This window comes from Scophthalmus maximus, chromosome 7 (genome assembly GCF_022379125.1).
Source record: "Scophthalmus maximus strain ysfricsl-2021 chromosome 7, ASM2237912v1, whole genome shotgun sequence".
NCBI classification, from domain to species: Eukaryota; Metazoa; Chordata; class Actinopteri; order Pleuronectiformes; family Scophthalmidae; genus Scophthalmus; species Scophthalmus maximus.
The window spans coordinates 25,341,758-25,366,519 of record NC_061521.1 but is presented as its reverse complement, the minus strand read 5'-3'; the positions used below and the strand labels follow the sequence as shown (position 1 = coordinate 25,366,519).

Sequence of the window (24,762 nt, the reverse complement as noted above, 5' to 3'; positions counted from 1 at the left end):
GTCCAATCTTGAGATTTTGGTCTAGTCGAAACACGCAGATCGTGTTTTGTTCCGCCAACACGTGCAGGCGGATTCGCATACATAGATATTGTACCATCTCCTGGTAGCTGCAGAGAGTTGTTGCCTGTTACAAGGCCTCCATGCTTCATGCCGTGCATGTTAATCATTTCTGAAAGACGAACCTATAATAACATGTGTCCGAGTTTTTACTGTAAGTGAGCAGAAGGGAAGTCACCGCCAACATTCAGCAGATCTACAACATACAGGGATGTGCCGACCTCATTGTGTTTATCAGGCATTATGTTTTTTTGTTTGTTTCTTTACAAAAAAGCGTGCTTGCAATATTTGGTGCAAAACAAATATATCAATACAAGTGTGCTTGAGACATATCCATTCACGATATCATAAGATAATACAACATAAAATCAAATATACAATACAATACACAATAAAGTTTTAGTAATAGATACACAGTATTTGCAGTGTTGTTGTTGGTTTTTTCAACTGGCAATTTATGAAGAGAATAAAGTTATTTTTATATAACAGAAAACTGAGATATGTTAATCATTTTAAAAACTTTATTAACAGTAATATATGCAAACAAGGTTTATATGTGCTTGCTAAATGTCAAACAAAAGCCGGTGTGTAGCATGTCTGCATAAAAAATTGTCAACAAAATAAATACATGAATAAATGATAATAAAACAAAGTAAAAACATTATATATCATGTTCTGAATGAATGAATACAGCATATGCAGTAGTATCATTTTTAAGACTTTATTGACAATTTCAACTGGCAAGGTACGAGGACAACAGAAAACAAAGAGATCAACTTTATTTACAGTAATGTATACAAACAAGGCAGAAATGTCCCTCGTCACTAGTCGATCAACTAAATAAATGAATAAAGAGAATAAACAGACTGTAATTATGGCGATAATGTTAAAGGAAAAAAACCCGTGACAAAACATTTCCATATCATGTTTCTATTGTTCCTTTGCCACAGCCCGACCTAGTCCAACGGACACACCCTCATTTTCTCCCGCCTGGACGACTGCAGCTCCCTCCTCTCTGCTGTCAACAAAGCATCCCGACTGGTCCCAAACTCAGCCGCTCGGCTTCTCACTGGTTTGAACAGACGGCGTCACACAACCCCACTTTTAGCTTCACTTCATTGGCTGCCCGGCCATTTTAGAATTGATTTCCAAGATTTTACTAATGACTTTTAAAGCACAGCTTGGTCTCGCTCCAAGCTGCATGAATGAAATGCTGATCCCCTACGAGCCGGCTCGCAGCCTCGGATCCTCCGGCGGGTCTTTACTAGTCGTTCCAGAGTCGAGGCTCAGATCTAGAGGGAGACGGATCTTTCTCCATCAGGGCCCTCGACTGTGGAGCCGAGGCCCGCAGAGTCTGTGCCTTCTTTAAGTCACTTTTAAAAACCCATTTCTATAGATTTGCTTTTGTGTGATGTCGTCTTTTTATATACAGATGTGTGACCTGAAAACGGTATTATTGTTGGAATGCTGATTTGAATTGTCTGTGATTTGTGTGTTTTTTGTGAAAGCACTTTGTGAAGCTGCTTCTGAAAAGTGCTATATGAATAAAATTATTATTATTTTTAAAACTTTATTGTCAATTTAAACTGGCAAGTTACGAGGAGCACAGAAAACCAAGAGAGAGAGATTAACAGATGTGATATGGAAACCTTTTTTTTTTTTTTTTTAAATTTTAATTTTAATTTTGTTTGCACTCTGTAGGCCTTTGAGATTGCTTTTAGCAATGAAAAGTGCTCTATAATTGAAATGTATTATTAACATTATTATTATTATTATTATTATTATTATATTATTATGTGCCTCTTCAGTTCCAGTAAAATTTCCAACAACTCAACGTGTCTACATAGAAATAGTAGGTCAACTAAATAAATAAATGAAGAGAATAAACAGGTTCTAATCAAGACGATAATGTTAGAGAAGAAAAAAACGTAATAAAAACATTTTTGTATCATGTTTTTATTGGTCATTTGTACTGGCTATTGGTAATGTCCGACAGTCCCTGAAGGAGGCCATCATGTCTTACTCTATGGCTGAGCGGGGGGCTATGTCCGCGCCGGACCAATCAGAGGAGAGAAGGGGCCGCGGGCGTGTCGCGGTAAAGCCCCGCCCTCCTCTTCCTGCTCTCACCCTCCATTTAAAAGAGGCGCGTCGCTGCTACGCACCTACTTCTCCACTCGTTAACGTGAACGCAGCTGTCTCCGCCCGGCGCCGTTATCCGTGACTCATCCGCCTCTTCCTCAGCATCAGCATCAGCAGCGACGACTCTGAATCGAACTAACGGGAAAGAAATAAAGATTAAAAAAAAAGAACCAAACTACAGTTCCTCCATAAATCCAGCAGAGACAAAAGACAGTTGTGACCGTGACATACACCGGGGAGTGAAAGGGGGGCGGTGTTTAGCGTCGGTCCGCTTTGTGCTTCAACTTCAGTTCCATTCAAACGCTCCAGTTTCTAAGATGAAAACCAAGTTCATCAACGGGGTTTCTTCGTCGCCCTCCATGTCGCTGGGTCTGCTGGTGACCGAGCACGCCCTGCACGTCCAGCCCGACGCGCGGGACGAGGAGGACGACGACGACGACCGCCGCAAGGAGGCGGCGTGCCCCGACCTGCCCGACCCGGACACCCGGCGCAGAGCCTACCTGTGGTGCCGCGAGTTCCTCCACGGCGCCTGGAAGAGTGTGGCCGAGCTCGACTTCCACTGCACCGTCATCAGGTACGAGCCGCGGTCCGCTCGCTTCGTGAGCTCACGGGGAGAGGGGCGGAGGGGCGGGGTGGGCGGGGAGGAAAAGTAGGCCCAGGAGGTGGAAGCTGCGCTTACTCCCCCTCCAAATATCTTCTTTTTGAAAAGAATATCTCAGAATGTATGTCTCTCCATTGTTCGACATGAGAGTCGCACCACCTCTCCTCCTCCGTGCTCGTGATGCTCACGGAGAATAGCGGAACAAGGACACCAGGCTGTCGAAGGGGACATAAAGCGAGCGCTCTCGTTTCGTATATCTAGTCCCTGAATTCATCCCAGGGTCGATTGTTAATTCATAATCCACGGACGTAACCCGACACCTCACAACATCAACACGAGCTCCAGCCTCGCAGCTGAAACATTGTGGGGACGAAGGGCCTAGTGAAGAGGCCAATTTGGGGTTTTTTTTTTTATTTGCTTCAGCTGCCATTTTAGTTTTTGTTGCTGTTGGAGGAAAAAAAAGTTAGAACAACAAGATTTGACTAAATAGGCTTTTAATGTAATGACACTGTATGACAAATCTATCTGAGGCCATATATGATTAAAAAAAAAATTAAAACATGAGTGGTGTTTGAATTTACGGCGTATCGTTAAAGGTGCAGCAAGCGATTTTAATCAAATGTACTTTTTGGGTAAAATTCTGCAAATATTTCCTCTCGGTCCATAAGCTGTCGGTTCTGCATGTGCACTGGTAAAAAAAATATGTTTTTTTCCGGCGAAGCCCTGCCTCCGTAAATCAGAAACAACACACACAATAAAAGGTGCCTCCCCGACACCTTAAGAGACGCGCTAGCGAATGAAGCTACGACCCAGGGGTTTGGGCTTCGTTGTTAGCGCGTCCGTCTCCCGAACCCGAGGCTGCGGGTTCGAGTGCCAGACCGGTGCAGTCAAAAAGTCAACAACAGCAAAGAGAGACTAGCTTTCTCCAAAATTGCTTACTGCCCCTTTAAGAGACGCGCTAGCAACAGAAGCTACGACAACTCAGGGGTTTGGGCCTCATCGCTATCGTGTCCGTCTCACGACCCCGAGGCTGCGGTTTCGCGACCCGATCGGTGCGGTCAAAAAAAAATCAACAACAACAGCAAAGAGAGACTAGCTGTGTCCAGAATCCGTTACTGCCCCTTTAAGAGACGTGCTAGCGACAGAAGCTACGACTGAGCGGTTTTGGCTCCGTTGTAAGCGCTTCCGTCTCCCGTACGGAGGCGATTCGAATTATGATGAATCATATTTCCTCACTGTCTTTTCCTCCAGGGGTGGTCTGAGCAACAAGCTCTTCCTGTGCAGCCTCTCCGACAGCCTGGACACTGTCGGGGACGAGCCGCGGAGCATCCTGCTGCGCCTCTATGGGGCCATCCTGCAGGTGGGAGCCACAGCGAACTCACAGCTAACACGCTGTTGTTGTATTTGTATTTCTGTTTTTAGCGCACACACACACACACAGACAGTCAAGTAAAAAGTAAGACAAACTGATCCCTGAGGATGTGTCAGGTTAGCGTCTCTCAGAGTCGTGTGTAATCACTGAAGCTAAGCTGCTTGTTAACGTAGATAAAAAAAAAGTGATGCTAACGCGGCAGATAACAGCAAATTCCTGTAAGAATGACTATTATCAGCCTTCACCTCTGTGTAGCTGCCGGGGTCGAAGGTCACTGTACTGCCCGAGTTGATAAACACAAGAGAGAAGAAATATGCAAACTGTGTGATGTGACTGCCTCCACCAGAGGTTGTTGTTGTGTATGTATGTGTGTAAGTGTGTGTGCGTCAGTGCATATGCTTATGTTAGTGTATGCATGTGCAGTTATGCCTTCATGAGCGCGCGTGTGTGTTTGTATGTATGTGTGTATGTATGTGTGTGTGCGCGCGTGTTAGCCATTGTTGTACATGGTGATGTACCCCCATGGCTGTACATGCATGTGTTCTTTGCCGTAGGCTTCCCAAAGGAGCATGCCTTGGGCACGCTTGTTCCCAGGTGAACCCTCCAAAAAACACGGTACAGTATGAGGCCTTTGAAAATCTCAGCCTAATGCAAAGACGCAACACACACTTCTTCTGTAGCGCACAAAACGCCCCGGGTGCCGCCAAAACACAAGGGGAAGATACGCTAAAAAAACAAAGTGTTGAAACATCTCTCCTGTCTTTTTCCTTTCGTCTCTGAGACTCTTGCCCCCCCTCGTCTTTATCTCCCGAGATGATGTGGCTTTGTTGTGTCCAGAGTTCGCGATCTCAGCTAAACACGCGCTGCGTCATTGCTAATTGTGACAGAACCCCGCTCTAAAGATAACCGTTTAGTCACCATCATCGCAAACCGACCAAAGCCAATTGATTTCCTGCTTAATATGGAGTGACGAGAGGTCAAGGACTTCAAAACATTTACACAAGATTCCCGTAAGCAGCATATTCTAATCTCCTGCAGTCTCGTCCACGTTGCTTGTTGCACATTTTGTTTCCTGCCGTGATAAAACAAAGACGCAGCCATGTTGGCTGCCTCCCCGATGCCTTCAAATATCTCCTTTGCACAGGGATTTTATATTTTTATGTGCACATTAACCCGAGACCTTCCATTAAGTATTAACTAAAGTCGGCGTGTAATCGCAAACAGGCCCCCAGAAGCCGTTTGGCCTTTTTTTTTTTTATTGCTCGGGATGTCTGAGCGAGCCGACGGCACCGTGTCCTTCACCAAGGCAACTGCCACCGTCTCCGGTCACGACTGGAATTAGTGATCACATCTCATCAAAAAACCCAACATGATTACGGATGTCATGTCATGTACTAATGACTAAACAAACCCCCGACTGCAGCGGAAGACGGTGTTTCTCAGTAATGAAGCTATGCCGACGGAAAATGGGACGAGTCCCCAAGTTACCAGCAGGTTTTTGGAAATAAAAAGAGTTTTAAACGTCCTCAGTCACGATCCCCCCTTTCGTAGCCTCACAGACGTTTATATTTAAAAAGTTCTGTCCGCAGTTTCGGACTTCTGTCTCTGGTTTCTCTTTCTGGCTGGTGCGTTTAGCAGGTAGTCAGGGAGGGGGTGGGTTTGTATTTTATTTTATCTATTTGGACCACGTCCACAGAAAGCCTTGGGTGTGTGTTTGAACTCATACTGTACCCGGTCTGCTTTTGCAGGCGTGAGTCAACTTTTTGATGTTGCTGCAGCTTCACCTGTACTCATGGATAGTTCTTTCCCTCTTTCTTTTGTCGATAGATGTCCTGTAATAAAGGGGATTCCCAACAGTCAAACAAAGAGAATCACTTACAAGTAAGTAACCCACCGTTGGTGCCACCGTCCCGGTATCTGTGCACTTGTCTTGTCACCCAGCGTCCATCCTGCCTCCAAGACCTCCACCGCCTCACGTGTTCGTGTCGGAAAACATTTTTTTGCTTCTCTCTGACTCTGTCAGGACGGTGGGGGGGGGGTTCATTCTGATCTCCGCAGGCAGCAGTTGTTTTTAATCACGGGAGAAGGATGAACCTCTGTAACCAGCTGTGCTTTTGCATTTTTTTGATTTAACCCCATTTCTTCCCTTTTCTAACCCCCTGGTACAAGAATGATTGAAAGGGTCTATAATTAAGAGCTTAATTCATGTAGCACTTTTCTCAGCAAAGTTTGCACAGACAGAAACAAAGGGGAAATTATAAGAACAGCACTTAAAATGAGAGAAAGGAAATCAGAGAAACAAAACGTCACTTTGTAGAGCTCAAACCTCCGCCAAGGCCCCAAGAGTCCTCCATATTCAATGGGTTCTTTTATTGGCCCATGTTCCATCCTTTCACCAAGTTTAGTGGAAATCTGTTTTTGTAGTTTTTGCGTTACCCTGCCGACAAACAAACTAACGAACCAACAACAACTAGTTAAGGCAGGGTCAATAAAGAACAAGAATAAAAAAACAACGTATGTCAAACATTTGTAAAAGCTTTCCGATAAAATGTAGTAATGTCTTAAGAAGAGATTTTAAAGCACGAATTTACGCAGGAGTACTGGAATTTGGTCGCTGGAACATTTGTGCTTATTCGGGTCATTCGCGCAAATAACGCAAATATTTGCCCGTTCTCCTTTCACAGTCTCTGACTGACGCCAGCGCAAAGTGCAATACAACGGGAACAAGACGTGAGAGAACAGATGCCCGTGTGACCTTTATGTAAACCAGTATCCGACGAGGAATGATCTGATTTTCATTTTCGACTTAAAAGGGGCACGAAATCTGGGCAACGTTAAGTGTGACTGGACTCGCTTCACGTTGTCCTCTGTGATGGGTTTCTCTCAATACATCAAACAAACCCAATTTAAAATATATATATATATATCTCAGGACACAAAACGGCACGAACCAAGGCAAAGAAAATATTCCACAAGGTTACGACAGCAGAGCTGCGGCAGCCTGGCGCTCTGCCGGGCTCCAACACCCCCCTGACCTAGAAAGTTTGCTCATCCTGCATCGTGTCATGTCATGTGACCAGTGTCAGAGAATTCTCCATTACTGCGTCCGCACGTTGGATGACCTCATGCTCCGGTACGAGTCACAGTCAAATGTCCTTATACTTATGGAACAAGAGTTCACTGTCCCTGCTCTCTGCGTTGCCGTGGCGTTACTGATAAGGTCGATAGCCTCAAGGAGCGGCGTTGTCTGTGACTCATGGTCAGTAGGTCGCCTCAGCGTCAGTCTGTGCCTCGTGTCATCACTAACACAACCTTTGACCCTCACAATTATGAGGTTGAATAACGTAATCGGGGTGAGATCCTTGAGCCGGTTGGCTGTCGGTGTCTTATGGAGGTTTTCCAACAATGCTGTCTGGTTCAAGGTAAATCCCGTTTGGATTAGACGGGATGACGCTTGTAATAATCCCTGCAGGGATGTTTCAGATGTCACGGAGCCGACAAGCGGACAATGTACAAATGACATTAACACCCAGAGATATGTGCCGACAACAAATACACAAATATATAACACAATATAAATAATGTGCCTCCTCAAATCTTGGCCTCAGCAAAACCTAGTTTAAAAAATGTCTTTATTTCTAATCTGCCTTGTCCACACGTTTTATTTGTACTGGCGACAGGATCACGTGTTTCCACTGTGCTGAACAGAATCATGTCAGATTCTTTTAAACCCTGTGCTTGAGGATTTAAAAATTCAGATTACGATATACCAGCTGATATTATTTATATTTTAGTTCTCAATGAGATATTGTAGGTTTATGTCTTATGTGTTTATGCACATAAGACATAAACAAAAATATTTTTATTTTAGCTCTAAATAACTGAATATGAACAACTTTTAACCACATTTAGGAGTGCGCAAGGAAAACTAATCAAACGTGTTTTGCCTTAATAATAGCAAATAAGGAGACATTTACTTGCAAATTATTTTATTTTGGAAAATTCTTTCAAAATACTGAAATAATATTCAGTAGTGATCCCGTGTTGCCTTACGACTCTGACACAGCGACATATCTGACTGTAGCTGTGGACTAGTTTGTCTCACACACCTTGTTTCCTTTATGAGCTTCTGGACCCAAATACTGTAGGTCATGGTTCAAAACATAAAGTTCAGAGCTGTGAATTACTCATATGATATGATATGAATGAAAGTATATTTGGGAGAACGCTACGGTATGACATGACTCCGAGGTAACACTCGTGGTTCTTACAGAGTGGTGGTCTTCTTCTCTCACAAACTATCTTTGTGCAGAGACGCGCAAACTGACAGCAGCTGAGTGTAATAAGTGACGGCAGATGTGACGAACCACTGCCGTGTTTTTTTAATTAAAACCGACGACAGCGACGCTCAGAGAACAGATTTGCTATTAATGATTATTATCGTTGAACTCTTTATATAAATTGAATTATCTATGCCAGAGATACAAATGCTCTGACAATGACTGGTTGGTCTTAACAGGAGAGGTAGACCGTCAAAAATATTTTATTAACCAAATTTAAGTTATTTGTATAAAAATAGGTTCTTTATGTTGTGACTTTCTTTAAAAACTTAAATGTCGATAATAGTTATCAGCCTCATAAATTCCATACCATCTTGACTTTTATGATCAGGTATGTTATAATACAACACCTTTATTTATATATATATATAGATATATATATCTATATATATATATATTAAATAACATATAGTTTACAAATATATAACCTCCATGGTGGGTGTTACCCAACATGTAACCGGTTCACGTCCTTATCGCACGGGTTCACTGTCGTGCACAGATGACTGGAACAAGTATGTGACACTGATTCCGTTCACCTCAGATGGATTTGACCGGTCTGTACCTCTCAGTCGGTCCCGTCACTGGATTACTGACACACATTTAACAGGAGGGATCGGTATGGAGGGTTACAAACTGTCAGCTGTCGGCAGCACACTCTTGCACCTGTTGCCTCCCTCCCAAGGGCCAGACACGCTAAATATCTCAGGACAGCAGAGCGCCACAGATACGGGACCTGGTGAAAATGTAGTTAAATACACGACTTGATCCCAGTCAGCTGTCAGACTGTGATGTGATGTGTGACAAAGAGTGGGACCTTCCGTTCATTCAGAAAAAAAAAAAAAAGGATGTTCAGATCTACTACAGGAAACGTCTGGGTCCTGTCTTTAAAAAAAAAAAACACAAAAAAAATACAGGAAATGGTGTGAGAGGGATGTTGAAATTCTTTTGCGTGTGAGCCATGGATGAATTATAGGAACTGACGAGCTTCTCTCAAAATGATGTGCAGTGTCCATGTTTGAACGTGATTAATAAATCTATCAGAAGGTGCTGGAGCCAAGTTACACTGCGACACGTTCATGTTCATGCTTTAGGTTGGAATGAGTGCAGTTTATATCTTGTTTAGTATCTTCGGTCTAATAGTTAAGCACGTTACTGTCGCCTTAAGGGAAGTAGCTTACGGACATCAAAGTCGACCAGTTAGTTGGGTTGACATTCAGAGACCGACCGAGCGACACGATTTTCTTACCGTGGTAAACCTATTCGTACGAAGAATACTTAGGTTGGACACATCTGTAAGGTTTCACAAACTGTGCAATTAATGTAATGTTAACCAACGAGTCTCAGCTCACACAGAAGTGGTTGTTCTGGATTTTCACTCTCTTGGCGGCTTTTAAATTACTTCCTGCTTCCTCACAAATGAATATGAGATGCAGCAGAAAAAATATTCTTACACCATGAAAATAATACAAGCTGTTATACATTGGGTTGTATTGTATATTAAAGTATTACATTACATTTTATTTTAACAATCATTTTATCATATTCGTTTGAAGTATGATTAGGTTATGGACACTCTTTTGCAATAATTTCTAATACTAGTACTTTTATCAATAACTATTTAACCCCAATCATGACCAAAATGAACCAAATGCAGCAACAACCAACCAACCAGTCAAACACCATTCCTGTGCATTACTGAGAAAATGTTTCTTATTTTCCATTTTTTCTTTATTATTTTCAATATTTGCTTGCTTTTTGGCGAGGTACAGGCAACAAAATGTCTTTGTTAAGAGAACATATAAGCACCACGTATTAAACATTAGTAAATATTAAGCACGCTCAAAAAATACTCCTCTATCGTCTGTGTAACAGATCACATCAGCGATATTTGCAAACTGACGTAACGTGCTGTGAACCTGGAACACGAACGCAACCATAACAATCGTTCTTCAAACACCCACGGTTTGACCGGTGAGCTCGCTTGACACCTACAACTTGTGGAAAATTAACTTTTGAGCAAATGGAAGTCTCATCTGGGTAAAGTGAGATCCAAATCAAAGAGGCCCGCTTAGAACAAACACTGGCAATCTAAAATAAGGTCAGAGGAAAATGAGGGGGTCAATCAGGGGTCACAACATCCATAAGATTCGAAGCCAAGATTTTAGAGGCATTATTTCAGTTTTCAGTTTAGCCATTGGGCCAACTCTACCAATTCCAGTCACTGCGTCAGCAGAATGAAACTGTCGGTATACCCCAACTTCTACTTAAAGGCAAGAGCAAAGTCAGCAGTGTTATCACTGGCATAGATCTAGATAGAAAACGTTTGGCACGAATTCCAGGTCATGAATCACGTTTTCTAAAGGTTAACGCTTGACAACCTTTAGAAACATGATGACGAAGCACAAACTGAATCTCTATGCTGGATACTTTGATCTGTCAACTTGGCGCAAAGCAAATGTAGGTGACAGACCAGCTCCCGTCCATACGCAGGCCGGATGCTGCAGGTTCGGGTCAGTGCAACGATGATAGCGGAGACGGTGCGTTCACTGACTCCCTGGAACACCTCAGAGGAGAGATGCGTCCTCTAAGCCGACCCCACAGGAGTTCCAGTCTGCCGTGCTTTAAGCCGCCAGCTGGCCTGTTTGTCTGAGCGTATGCGTGTCAAGATGATTATGGTAATGTGGATAATTCCCTAGACGTGGTCAGCGTTCTGCAGTGAAGGCCTTACGTAACCATTTGGCAGTAATCACCGAGCGAACGCCACCCTGTGGGAAGGAAACGGAAAATATTCCCGAGACAGATGTTTCACTTGTTCGAGATGCTCAAGCGTTTCTGAATTAATCCACATGATGATGGAAACGTTATGCAGATATTCTGCTTGTTTTACTGCCAATGCTGCTAAAAGTCTGGATGCTAATGCTATTTGAGTCCCAATGACCTAGTGGGGAAATTCCCAAAGACCTCTTTCTTCTATTCAGCTACATGTAATGAAATGTGACGATTGTTCATATACAACGGAACTCAATTCATTCTTTGATCAGTTGCACTTGTTAACTTCAAAAAATATTTTATGGATCAACAATTAATCTAATAAATTTTAGAAGAATTCTTTGGAGACATGTTATTTACTAGTTTTTTACTAGTTTTACAAGTTGTCAATTCAAAAGATTGGATTCCTAAGAGGCTCTCCAACGATAAAGATATTTAGGTGGAAAGATAGGTGGATGTACTTTAAGATCCCAAAATTCGAAATTCCGTTGTTACAGCAGCAGGTTTCGGTCACGCAACAAACCTTACGATATATAAAAAAATTATAAGAAATACATAATCACAAAAATGTAAAACAAAAGGGGAATACAAATATAAAGAATGTACCTAAGTGTGCAATCAGTTGCCAGGAATGTGGATTAGAAGATGGTAACACAAAGGTGCCGGGATTTGGAGAAAAACGTCCTGCTGGAAATGGGGGAACTGACAAATTGGTAGGGGTTGAGTCTCGAGCTCCTCTGTAGTCGGTGCCGTACTGTTTTATTTGCCTGGAGAACGGTTCTGGATGATGTGTCACATCTAGGAGGTGTGGGCAGTAGTTGTTTTCCCTGAGCCGGCTTCCTGCTGGACTGTCCGTATGAAACACATTCCCTGGCCCCTGGCCAAGGAGCTCCCAGCGCTCAGATGATCCAAATCTCTTGCCTCCACAGAGATTTGGATCTGAAGGTTATTCTCTTAACAGTGGTAAAAAAAAAAAAAAATTGAGTATGTTACACTGCAGCCATTTAGGATTACTATTAAAGGGGCAGTAAGCGATTCTAGAGCAATACACGTTTTGTAAATATCAGCCAATATTTCCTCTTGGGTTTCGCGGCCCGGCCGGAGCAGTAAGATCCCAACAACAGCAAAGAGAGAGAAACAAGCTTTCTCCACAATCACTTACTGCCCCTTTTACTGCAGCAGATTGTAGTACTACTAAGAAAATCTAACAGGGAAAACGTCCTAATGGAAATATAGAAATGATAACCTGACAGCATTAATATATTTACAGTAGACAATCATGAAGTAGTTCAGTCAATGGAGGATTTGTGTGGATGACACGAATCTGGCTGTTGGAATGAGATGGATCAGCACTGTCTGAAATCACCAAATTAATTCAGCCGCCTGTTGGCTTACTAGCCTCAGGCTGGTAGTTTTAGATTGAGCGGAACTAATGATTAAGTTTTGTTTGGTTCCAGTGTTGTATTTGCTAACCACAACTCTAGATGTAGTTGATTTTTAGCTTCCTGCTCTCTATGGTTTATTGGTACTTAACTAAAACGCTGAATGTTCTCGACAACTGTGAACCCAAGAGCTAATTGTGGGAAGGCAACTAAATCAGATTTTTTCAGTTCCCCCAGAGGGAAAATAACCCAACATCTTTCACTTAGTTGGTCTTGTTCTGTCAATGGGTCCGTCATCCCTCCCTGCTGCCAACGACCTCCTGCCCCGCTTGGGGAGAAGCCCAGTTTTCTTTCCTTTCACGGCAGGGTGAAGCAGAATCAAGTCGGCGCAGACTCTCAGGCACCAGGACGCGTATGAGTTGGTCGGAGATACTTTGTGACTGTAATGGCCTTTTTTCTCTCCCTGCTTCGTTTCTGATGCAAAGATGCTGGGAGGACGAGAAGAACTTGTTTTCACTCGTCCTTCATTTATTTCCTCCGCCAAAGGAGGTTGTTTTTTGCTCCTGTCCTTTTGTTCGTTCGTTTGTTTGTTTGTTTGTTGGAAAAGCACGATTAATCAGAAACTACTAAACATATTTCCACAAAACTTGGTGGAAGGATGGGACATGGGGCCAAGAAAGATTCAAAATTTGTCGCAGAGCCAGGAATTTTTCTACAACTTTCTTGACCATTGCATAAAAATGGACATAGTCACCGTGTCTGGAAAGTGAAGTCAATGCGGAAGTGCCTGAAACCTGTATTCTCTTCAATGACCAGCAGAGGGCGACTCTACTGGTAGCAAAAAGAGTTCTTAAATAAGAAAAATATATTCATTTTTCACAACCTGTCCTTTGTCAAATGACAAGACGGACAAACTCATACATCTGGCGAGGTTAACAATTTGCTCAGGAGTTGGTGGAGACCAAAACGGAGCTGAAATGGAAAGCATGCGGAAGCGCCTGAAGCCTGTATTCTCTTCAATGACCAGCAGAGGGCGACCCTACTTCCCACTTGATTTATAAAATCAGTTGACAATTTCCTGAGGTGTCGTAACCTGTGTCGATCACCAGAACGGACGCTGGTCTTTCTCCTCGATGACTTAACTTTTTCTGCTATCTCGCTTCATCTTTCACCTTGATGTTTAACTAAAGACCGGATTTAATCCCGACACTGTGACCAGACAAAGTCTCTGTTCTCATTCTGTTCTTAGAGCCTTTTCCAGCACTGGTGGGTGGAGGTGATGGGTGGAGGTGATGCCATACGGCTGCTAAGTGTCTCTCTCCCTCTGTTGTGTGTTTTCAGGGCGCAGAGGCCATGGTGCTTGAGAGCGTGATGTTTGCCATCTTGGCCGAGAGGGAGTTGGGCCCTAAACTCTACGGGATTTTCCCTCAGGGCCGCCTGGAGCAGTACGTCCCTGTAAGTGTTGTTTGTTCGTTGACTCGTAAACTTGCATGATCATTTTAACCAGTACACTTCAGTGCTGAAATACATTTTGGAATTTTTTATCGTCTATATTCAAGTACTTTAAATCATTGATTTGTGAAGTCTGATCACATTAGTAATATTGTAATATTCTTTTATCAAATATTTCATTATTGTATTGAGGTGGAAATCTTATATGGACAGTTATTTTTAGTTTTTCACAATAAAGGAACCTGGCTTACATTTTTAAAATTTAAAAAAAGTACAGGAATTTTCTTTTTATTCTTTGCTTCTCCTAAAAAAAAATCTAATTAAATATTGACTTTGCCGCTTTGAATGTGATCTGAATGTGAGCGAATTTTCTTTTTTCCGTTATTATTTAACTTCTTTATTTACTATTTAAATTGTTTTAAATCTTTATTAGCCACATGCTAGTATGCTAGCATTAATTTGAATCTTGGATATATGTATATATGTATTTCATATTTTTGTTATCTATATTCTGCTTTGTGATAGTGTGTTTGTTTGTGTTTGCATGTGTGGTTAAAAATAGGTTGTTGGCATGTTTCCTCTTTTTTGAGATTAAAAATGATTTTGTACATGATCCCTAATGAAAAATGAATCCAATTTACATAGGTTGCAGGGACCTGTGCATTTATGAAGTGATTTAGAGGATATTTAAAAATATTGCGGTTTATATTGTCTACCGCGATATAACAAAAATATATATGTACTATATAAATATATATTCAAAACCATGTTTGAGAATAAAAGACTCAGTTGGGGTTTCCCGTCGTCAACAGAGTCGTAAACTGGACACGTGTGAGCTGAGCGACCCCAGCCTCTCGTCCGAGGTCGCGGAGAAGATGGCCAAGTTCCACGGGATGAGGATGCCCTTCAACAAGGAGCCCAAGTGGCTGTTTGGCACCATGGACAAGTGAGTCACTCGAACATCCGTCTCGCGTCTTGTCTCGTTGTTTTAAGGACGTCAGGTTATCCTTGTGTCACCTGTTGGATGACACCTATAAACCTGAGCAGTTGCTTTTTCAAGTCTGTTAGTCAGACGTTGACATGTTTGTTTGCTTTTTAAGTTGTGCAATGTTTGTCGACGTCTGGTGATAAAGTCCGTCGTCCTTTTTTGACCATTGATCACCGCTTCCCAGATTGTGCAACACAACAAACAACCCACATGACTGTAAATATCGGTATCATAAAATAAGTGGATTGAGAAATCAAGAAACGACTTGAAGCAATAGTTCATCTGGAATTTATGGGTGAATAAGGAAGCAATTTTTTTTCCCCACTACAGACACAAATCATACAGTAATTTTCCGTGTAGGCAAAGAAATGCATATCCACACGTAAATATTTTATGAGGTCATGACCTTTCACCCTCTCACTAATTATCAGTGACTGGATCAGATCAGATCCACAATCACGTGGTCCTGACTTCATTATTTGTCACTTTCCTTTTCTCAGATAAAAGAAGAAAAGAAATATCTGTGGGAAATAAACAGAGAAATGTTTGTGATTTTTTTTTTTCTATATTATTTTAATTTTTTAATCCCCAGGTACCTGAGTCAAGTCATGAGATTGAACTTCACCAGAGACTCACACCTGCGCTGCTTCAACCGCCTGCTCAGCTACAACCTGCCACAGGAAATGGATCTGCTCAAGTACGTTCCTGCGCACGCACACACACACACACACACACACACACACACACACACACACACACACACACACACACACACACACACACACACACACACACGTGTTATGCAACAGAACAGTATAGAAGGTGTATGTTTCTTGGAAAATTCCACACAGACCAAACCAGTTCAGACCTGCTGGTGTTGTAAAACAGTGGCCGAATCTGCGAAACACTGATCCATCCTACGTCCCTCTCTATTATCCACGAAACATGGACTAAAAAAAACCATCATGTTGGAGTTTTGGGAAACACGATCGACATTTTTCACCATTTAATGACATTATGAACCAAGCGAGAAAATAATCGACAGATTAATCGATGGTGACAATAATCTTATTTTCTGAGAAGGACCATCTGTTGTCTCTTAGTAGTTTTAGTTGTGGCTGTAGTCACGTGGAGCAGAGATAATCCAGAATGTCGTGCCTTCATTTTCACGTACATTGCTCACAGTGGTCTTTGATTTCTCGCCGCTCGTGTTCAGGTCGCTGCTGGAGTCGACCCCCTCTCCTGTGGTCTTCTGCCACAATGACTGTCAAGAAGGTGAAAAGACGCAGACGCCCCTTACATTACACACTCTACTTTTTTTCTCTCTCTTCTATAGAATAAAATAATAAAACCTGTGTGTGTTTGTGCTGCTTTCAGGGAACATCCTGCTGCTGAACAACCACCAGAACTCAGACACGCAGCGTCTGATGCTCATCGATTTTGAGTACAGCAGCTACAACTACAGGTGAGTTTGAAACGACTGGGGGGGAAAAAACTCATACATTCAAATGTAGCATGAATATCTTGTGTTCCCATATGCAACATTGGAACCGTGACGCAACTACTTAACTTGTATATTAAATGTGAATATGTTCTGGTTTCTTTGCTCCTCTGTGACATTAAACTGAATATCTTGGTGTGTGGACAAAACAAAACATCATGTTGAGCTTTTGGGAAACACGATCAACATTTTTCACAATTTTATGACATTTTATGGACTACAAAATATCGACAGATTAATCGATGATGAAAAAAATCATTACTTGCAGCGCTATTAAATCTTCTGAAAGGTTCATATCAGCCGATTTGTTTTGTCAATTTTCAAATAAATTTTATTTAAAGGCTTCGTCACCGTCTCTCGTCGTCTCTGCAGTTTTTTTCTTTCCCAAGTGTGGGAGGGAGGGAGAGGGAGAGACGACTGATAGTGAGGCAGAATGTGAAGAGAGAGAACAGTAACACAGATATAGAAACACAGAAACGAGTCCCCCAAAAAAAATTCTCAGGGAAAAAAAACAAAGAAAAGCTGCAGTCTGTTTTATGTCTGTGTTTCCTCCCGGCAGTCGTGATTCAAGGCCGCCCCCCCCCCCCTTCCTCCCCCTCCTCCTCCCCCTCCTCCTCCTCCTCCTTCTCCTCCTCCTCCCCCTCCTCCTCCTCCTCCTCCTCCTCCTCATCCTCCTCCTCCTCATCCTCCTCCTCCTCCTCCCCCTCCCCCTCCTCCTCCTCCTCCCCCTCCTCCTCCCCTTCCTCCTCCTCCTCCTCCTCCTCCTCCTCCCCCCCCTCCTCCTCCTCCCCCTCCTCCTCCTCCTCCCCCTCCTCCTCCTCCTACTCTTCCTCCTACTCTTCCTCCCCCTCCTCCTCTTCCTCCCCCTCCTCATCCTCCTCCGCCTCCCCCTACTCCCCCCCCCCCCCCCCCCACCTCCTCCTCCTCCTCCCCCTCCTCCTCCTCCTCCCTCCTCCTCCTCCTCCCTCTGTTGAAATATTCACCGCAGCTGTTATGTAACCAGGCCGATGCACACACACACACACACACACAGGACGGAGGGAAATGGAAAAAAGGCCTATCTCACCCAAATCAGTTACAGATGGATTTGGAGTCCAACGACACAAAGGGACTGGAATATCCACTCCTACTAGAACCGAACAGAACACAGTGATGTTCTTAAGATTTTCCCTAAAGTGTTTTATTTCTGTTTCCACACACAAAGACGCACGTGTGGCCCTTAAATGTGTGAATTCTTGAGTGGCTCATTTCTGGGAAGCAGCTTTAGATTTCGCCAACCGGCCTCAGCTCACAGTGGAGTCTCTCTCTCTCTCTCTCCACCATCTCCCCCCACTCATGAAAGCAGAAACACGTGACCCCCCCCCCCCCCCCCCCACCCGGATGACCCACCGCACACACACACACACACACACACACACGCATACCAAACATGTGAGCACACGTGCAATCATGTACAGCATGTACAGGAAGAACACGCCCACAAACTGACGGACACATGCAGAATGGATTTTTATTCTTCACACCACTCATTGTCCTTCAGTCAGACGTGGAACCAGAATCCAGGTTATAGACCCCCCCCCCCCCCCAGTCTCGTCGAGCTCTGGGAGGTTTTGTTTTCCCAGCTGCTGATAGGTGCAGCGTGGGAATCATCGTGCACAGCAACAAAACAAGTAGACCAGGATTGTATTACAGACTCATTCTCAGCCACACGAGAGGGATATAGCGATGTTAGCTAATTGGAAGTATCTCAACTCCATCTCAAGATGAGTTGCCACGACATTTAAAAGAGATCAAGAGGACGAAGCCGACTGACTTTGTTGGTCTGAACACTTAATCTGGTTCATGCCAAATGCAAAACTTAAAGAAAATTTCTTTTAAGCCTCAACTGCTCTTTGGTCTTTGGTGCTAGTTAGCGAATGTTAGCATGCTAACTAAGATGCAAAACTAAGACGTTGGCCAGTGTTTGTGTATTTGGCCGTCTAATGCCAAAACTCAACCCTGTGCCTGAACGCATCAAGTGTTGGTGCCTTCCTGTTTTAGTTTGAGCTTTTATAATTTGCCCTTTCACGCCCACTGCTGCTGCTCCTTCACTTCGAGGACTTTGGGCGGTGAAAGGATGAACCCGCATCAGTTGTGTTTAACGTTTAATCCCTAAAACAAAGGGCTTCGGCGCAGCAGCAGGCTTCTAGAGGTCAGTTCAGAGGGGTAGTGAGCAAACGACAAACAAAAAGTTCTCATGTTCTGCTGAGCAAACAAGCTCAAGAAGAGGCAGAGCTGGTTTTCAAACTAACTAGTTTGCAAAGCAGATACAAAATAAAGGGGGTTGACACAACATCAGGTTTTCACCAAACGATCACTATGGACAGAGGCATTTATGATAACGACATTATCGCAATATATATATAGAAAGTTTGAGAGATTATATTAGTTTTACACAGAAGCATCTCACACCAATTTTTAAATATTACGATTTTCGTCAGTATGGACATATCCCCACATCCCTGAAACACACCAGTACTGTATATGTCTCTTCAACATTATATTTTTGTAAAGGCGTCATCACTTATCGTTTATCTCGTCTCCGTTCATCCGCAGGGGATTTGACATTGGCAACCATTTCTGCGAGTGGATGTACGACTACACCTGCGAGGAGTTTCCGTTCTTCAGAGTCGACGCGCAGGCCTACCCCTCCAAGGCCCAGCAGGTGTGTGTGTCATGTTAATACAACATGTAATTGGTTTCTTGCTTGTGAGCGAGTCGCCGACTGACTGAATGGCGTCGTGTCTCTGTGCAGCTGCACTTCATCGAGAACTACCTGCGCGAGTCCGACCGCGGGTTCGAGCGGCTGAGCGAAGACGAGCGGACGAAGCTGAAGCAGGAGATGTACACCGAGGTGAACAGGTGAGCGCAGACGTGGAAGACACGCGACAAGTGACACCAGCGACACAAGGATAACACGATAGAAAGTTACAACGGAAAGTTTGAAAAAAATTAAGCAATGTGCCTCTTTGGACGCAGGTTCTCCCTGGCGTCGCACTTCTTTTGGGGCTTGTGGTCGATCATCCAGGCCCGACTCTCCACCATCAAGTTTGGATACCTGGTGAGTAAAAATGAAATGAAAAGAAATGTTGCGTGGCTGAATAAGACAGCAGGAGCGTTCACGCCGGACACAAGTAGATTATATAGAACATCTATGCGAAGACGTGACTAGACGCAAATTTCGCGCCACTGACGTCGGTCGATGCGAATGGCGCGACGATGTTTGAACTACAGCGAATTATTTGTGTGAAAGGAGCTACTGTCCTATCTGGGAGGGGGTCAGTGTCTATACAACGCATTAAGGTTGTAAGTCTACAGCACACAGCGTAACGTTCTTATAGATCCAGCCTCATGACCTGCTGTCAAAGGTCACCAGATTGATGAAGTGAATAAGACTGATGGTGCGTTCACACAGGACGCGACGGCAGTTATTCGTGACAGTAGATCACATGCAGAGTCAATGCAAAGACGCGACTAGACACGAATTTCAGGTCACTGACGTCGGACGATGCAAATGGCGCGGAATTTTGCTTTTTCCGATATTTGAACTCGAGCGAAATATCCTTGTGAAGAGGTTAGCCAACTAGCGTTGAGATCCTCCCCCCGTCACTGTCGTCAGACGTCCTGTCGTCGTATCCGAGACGGAGGATAAAACAGTTGTCTCTGTTCGTGGGCAGCCCCCGCTTTTTGACACGAGTTGCTATTTTCGTCGTGACCTGGACGGAGAGGGAGACGAGGGCTCGGCAGGAAGTGAGCGAGGGAGTGGGAACACTAGCTTTAGGCCGAGTTAGCACAAGCGCTTTGTGTACATTCTGCAGTTAATGTTGACTTGTGTCCGTGCGTGTTGGGGTTTGTCGGAGAAAGTGAGGGGGGAAGAACTGGCAGGAAATAAGAATAAAAACTGTTCACGTTGTGTCCAGTGTGTCAGTATTTACTGTGATCAAGGTCATGTCAGAGAAGAGGAGGTCAGTCTGACAGGTTATCACAGACAGATCGAGCAAGGTCGCTGTCACAGTGTCACATGTTTACTCACACTGCTGCACTTTGTGCTGCAGGAATACGCCCAGGCCAGGTTCGACGCCTACTTCCAGCAGAAGAAGATCTGGGCGGTGTAACGGGAGCGGGAGACGATCGGGATGGATTGACAAACACGTTCAGCCTTGCGGCAAAGGAGGAAGAGGAGGACGAGGACGTACAGGCTGATAAGATTCCACGGTCCACACTTTACTCGCTCTCGGCTGCCCGGAGAGGACTCGCTGGCCTTTCTGGTTGCTGGCTGTTGTGCTTTCCAAAAGCCCAAAAATCTCGATCTCGTGGTTTAGGAACGCTTAAAGTACAGCCCCCCCCCCCCCCCCCCCCAGAATCCATTGCAGCTACAAATTCACACCTAAATTCGAGAGGCCAAAAAAGAAAGGTCAGAGCTGCTCTTCTGCTTCTGCCGTGTTTTGAACCATATCGCTAACACAAGAGGGGAAAAGGTGGATTTTTTTGGGGGGTTACACTGTTACTGATGGGCGAACTTGTTCGACAGGTCAGACCGTCTCTGACGCTACACTTCTACGTATTACACACTTACACTTTATTACTTTTCTTTTGTTTTATTGTTTTTATGTGGGATTCTCTTCGGACCAGGGCAAAATTCAGTTTACATTTGTACTTCCAACACCTTTTCCATGAAAGAGTTTTGCGGGCAGCTCCGCCAAAATCCAAATCAAAGATATCACACTTCATCTCTTCCCATTACAGTTAGGTCTCTTTGTGCGCTAACACTGGTGGGTTATGGGTTATTGGTGGGTGTCTGGTTAATGGATTGACTACACATTCAGCCAAAATGGCTAAAAGAAATTCCAGCCAGTCATGCTTTATATATATATATGAGCCTAGGAAATCGTGGGTGAACTCTCTGGGAAACTAGGGAGTGAACTAACTAACTTTAATTTGTTTTTTTTAAACTTTTTTTTTTGGAGCATATGCCTCCTGACACCTTGCCTCATAATCGTATCCATAACCCAGATGCGCATTTGAAGTTGTAGCTGGACTCTGTTAAAGGGGCATTTAGTTTACCGTATCTGTCAGTGACCCCAGGACCTGTACGTTGGACCGAGAGCTCGGTTCAGTGGCGTCACTCGCCTCGTCGCAAAAACCCAAACCGTCTGAAAAAATGTGAGTTAGAAGAAAAACTGTGACTAGTTGGTCCTGCTGCTCCTCATCCAGAACATCCCGAGACCAGCCCTGTTCTACCTCGACCCGTCGGGTCGTTACACCAAACACTCAAGTATTCACCATCTACCGCTAACACCAGCGTTCACGTTGCGTTTGAACGCCACCTTGGTTTTGGCTGAATTTTTCAAGTTTGTCGTCTTTTGTTCGGCACTTTTCACGTTTGGTGAATTTTTTTTCGAGTGAGCATTCCTGTTTTCACTGTGAGTAAGAAATGCTGTGAATGACTATATAACAACATATTCCATGATAGAAATGGGTTGTCCACCTCTTTCCCATATCGGAGGGGAACAACGAGAGTAAAGTGGTGTCTGAAAATTGCTCCCTGTGAACTACTATAAAATGTCTCAGATTCAAGGGGGGCGGCCATTTTGTGCTTTTGAAGCCATTTTGAGCCACAGTCTCATGATTGTGAGAGAGGAGCCACAGTGTTGATACAAAAGCTTGACCAACCGCGAGTCAGGTCTCAGCTGTCAATCATAACGCTTCACCCCGTTGATGAACATCTTTACTGTACTCGCTGTCATGTTGTACATCTTTTCAATGCAGTCTATGGTATATATAGTACACTACTTTTTGCTGGCATATCCCCACAATGCAATGCTCTGCATTTTTTACCAGATGCTAAAATGACCACTGTGCATCCCCTCATCTGTCGGTGGCGACGCAACAAGACGTATAGATAAGAAAGGAGTCCCGTACGCGTGCCAAGACTGGGAAACTTGTGGAAATTCCGAGTTTTGAAATCTAAATTAACGGCTTGATGTTGAGTGAACTGACACGTACAACAGTACGGTGGGAAGTGGAACAGGCGGGTTATTTTCCAACACGTAACCTAAAATGTAACTTTCACTTGCCCTAACCCGCTAACTTAACTGTTGCTTTGCCTGTCAAGCTTCTCCACTCTCAAACAGCACATGTAGCACTTTATAAAGAAGACCAAGCAAACGCACGCCTCAAAGTTCCTACGTATTTTTCTAAAAACCAACGGACCCTTAATTTCGGACGCCAAAAACAAATGTCGACGGCACTTTTTTCTCAGCGGTGGCTAGCTCGCTAATTAATGCTAATGCTGGCGCCGCGAGTTTTTTGGGACTCGTTAATGTTCTTCCTGCTTTGATGAGCGAAACATCTGACGGACAAAACAAACGTCAACGGCACTTTTTTTCTCAGCGGTGGCTAGCTAGCGGTTTAAGCTAATGCTAGCGCCGCGAGTTTTCCATCCAAGTTTTTTTCTTAAAATATGAACTTAATGGCTTCATACGTGATAAGAGAGTTAGCATAATCAGGGTATGGGATGATTGACGTGCCACACTCCTCTCAGTGCATGGCTAACATTTATCCTCTCGTGTATTTTGGGGGGGGGTTTTGAAAAAGAGAAAAACAACAGAATTCTCCAAATGCTCCAAAGACCATATTGTTGTTGTCACCACAACCCCGTGAATATCACCAGGAAGCCAAAAGCGCGACGGGCCTGCGAGTGCTTTAGTTACAGTTGGATTGGACAATCACTGTTTTGGGGGGCGGAGGAGTTTTAGCGAAAGTCAACTCAACGTCTCCACGAGCGAGCGATTTTAATGCTAAGCAACCTTCTCTATGAAGTATTAATGAAAAACAGTTCCATAGACTCTTTTTCTCTTATTCTATAAGCTGTGCAAATCCATCATTCTCATTCCTGTGATGTTTTACACGTCGGGAAATAGTTTCCCTGTTTACCTGCGAGTCACCTGAATGTTTTACAGTGTACACAGATCGTGACACTGAAACGATCACGGCACCAGTCGTCTGATGTACTGGAACCACCCAGAGGCGTTTGAATGTCTACTGTGGCACTTTTGATCTGGAGAGCGCAAAAAGTCAAAAGCAAAAACATTAAAAAAAAAAATATACATATGTATAAAACAATATGTACTTGGGTATTTTCATGTTTAAACACCAGGAGGTTGATGAACTGTGACTTTGTTGAGACGTTAGTTTTTATTTTACATTATCAAATGTGCATGATTGTATATTCATCTTTATATTTCTTTTGGAATGTGATTAATGTTTAGTTTTGTCTTTTTAATTTTTTCTGATGTTTCCACTTTATGATAGAGCTGTTAAAATTGTTACTGGTCCATCAAGTCCTTATTTTAGTTCAGCAGCTCGTTTCTTCACCTAACCTGAATTTGTATTTTTCTTATTCAGAAGTTTATTTTGGAAATGTCGCCCTGACCTTTTTGCTGGATGCTATTTTCCATCTGAATATAATTATTATTTTTTTCATAATTAAAAAAAAATAGTGTGATAGAAAAAGTGGACACCATGATCTGCTGTCATAGTACATTCCATACGTGTGACCTAACTTTACATTTCACGTACATTTTAGACCAAAATAGCTAAAAATGTTGATTTAATTGTTTCTCCCGATAAAAGATTTAAATTCGTCCCCAGTGGAGAACAAACTCATTTTCGTCCGTTTGAACTTGTCATGTAATGTATTGTAATTATTCACGAGTAAAAACATATAATCATGTTAAAAAAAATAATAATCCAAGTATAAAGAAACACAAACTTGCACCGTATCATTCTTGAGATTGTACATTGTTCTGATGTAACACACTTGTGTTCTGTGATAGCAGCCTTTACTATATTATCATGTGGCACACGGCGATGACCTTCGCTATCTATGCAGCTTTACTGAATGCATACAGTATTAAAAAAAACTACATTTGTAATTGAATGTGTTTCGGGTTAATAACATAGAAATGATCTTGGCTGTAAATTTACTTTTCTGCTTTGCACAAATAAAAAATAAAGACAAAGTAACTGACTTGTGTTGTTTGGACTTGTACGTAATATCATTTTCTAATTGCTTCTGTTTACATTACATGTTCTTCCGACCCCCTTTGCTGCTGTAAGA

The 24,762-nt window shown here is 43.3% G+C and overlaps 1 protein-coding gene and 1 long non-coding RNA gene across 3 annotated transcripts; one reads left to right on the top strand and one right to left on the bottom strand.

Annotated features, from left to right (window-relative positions):
* Nucleotides 1-762: 762 nt before the first annotated feature.
* LOC118315202 lies at nt 763-4,352 on the bottom strand. The gene is made up of 2 exons (XR_004794814.2): nt 2,697-4,352; nt 763-2,331 (listed from the first exon to the last, which is right to left on the bottom strand). It is a non-coding gene; the product is annotated as an uncharacterized LOC118315202 (long non-coding RNA).
* chka (choline kinase alpha) lies at nt 2,325-24,672 on the top strand. Of its 2 annotated transcripts, XM_035642279.2 has the most exons (12): nt 2,325-2,770; nt 4,049-4,157; nt 5,997-6,050; nt 14,002-14,115; nt 14,925-15,058; nt 15,693-15,797; nt 16,317-16,375; nt 16,478-16,565; nt 19,197-19,305; nt 19,396-19,502; nt 19,620-19,701; nt 20,696-24,672. In XM_035642279.2, the coding sequence occupies exons 1-12, from the start codon at nt 2,514-2,516 to the stop codon at nt 20,753-20,755; spliced, it is 1,278 nt and encodes a 425-aa protein (XP_035498172.2). In that variant the 5' UTR covers nt 2,325-2,513; the 3' UTR covers nt 20,756-24,672. The 2 variants fall into 2 exon arrangements, with proteins under 2 accessions (XP_035498172.2, XP_035498173.2); XM_035642280.2 differs by lacking the exon at nt 5,997-6,050.
* Nucleotides 24,673-24,762: the final 90 nt, after the last annotated feature.

Coding starts and splice junctions, on each gene's coding strand:
- chka (XM_035642279.2), top strand. CDS start 2,514: ATGAAAACCAAGTTCATCAACGGGGTTTCTTCGTCGCCCTCCATGTCG. Junction 6,051..14,001: donor ACAAAGAGAATCACTTACAA/GTAAGTAACCCA, acceptor GTGTGTTTTCAG/GGCGCAGAGGCCATGGTGCT. Junction 19,503..19,619: donor ATGTACACCGAGGTGAACAG/GTGAGCGCAGAC, acceptor CTTTGGACGCAG/GTTCTCCCTGGCGTCGCACT.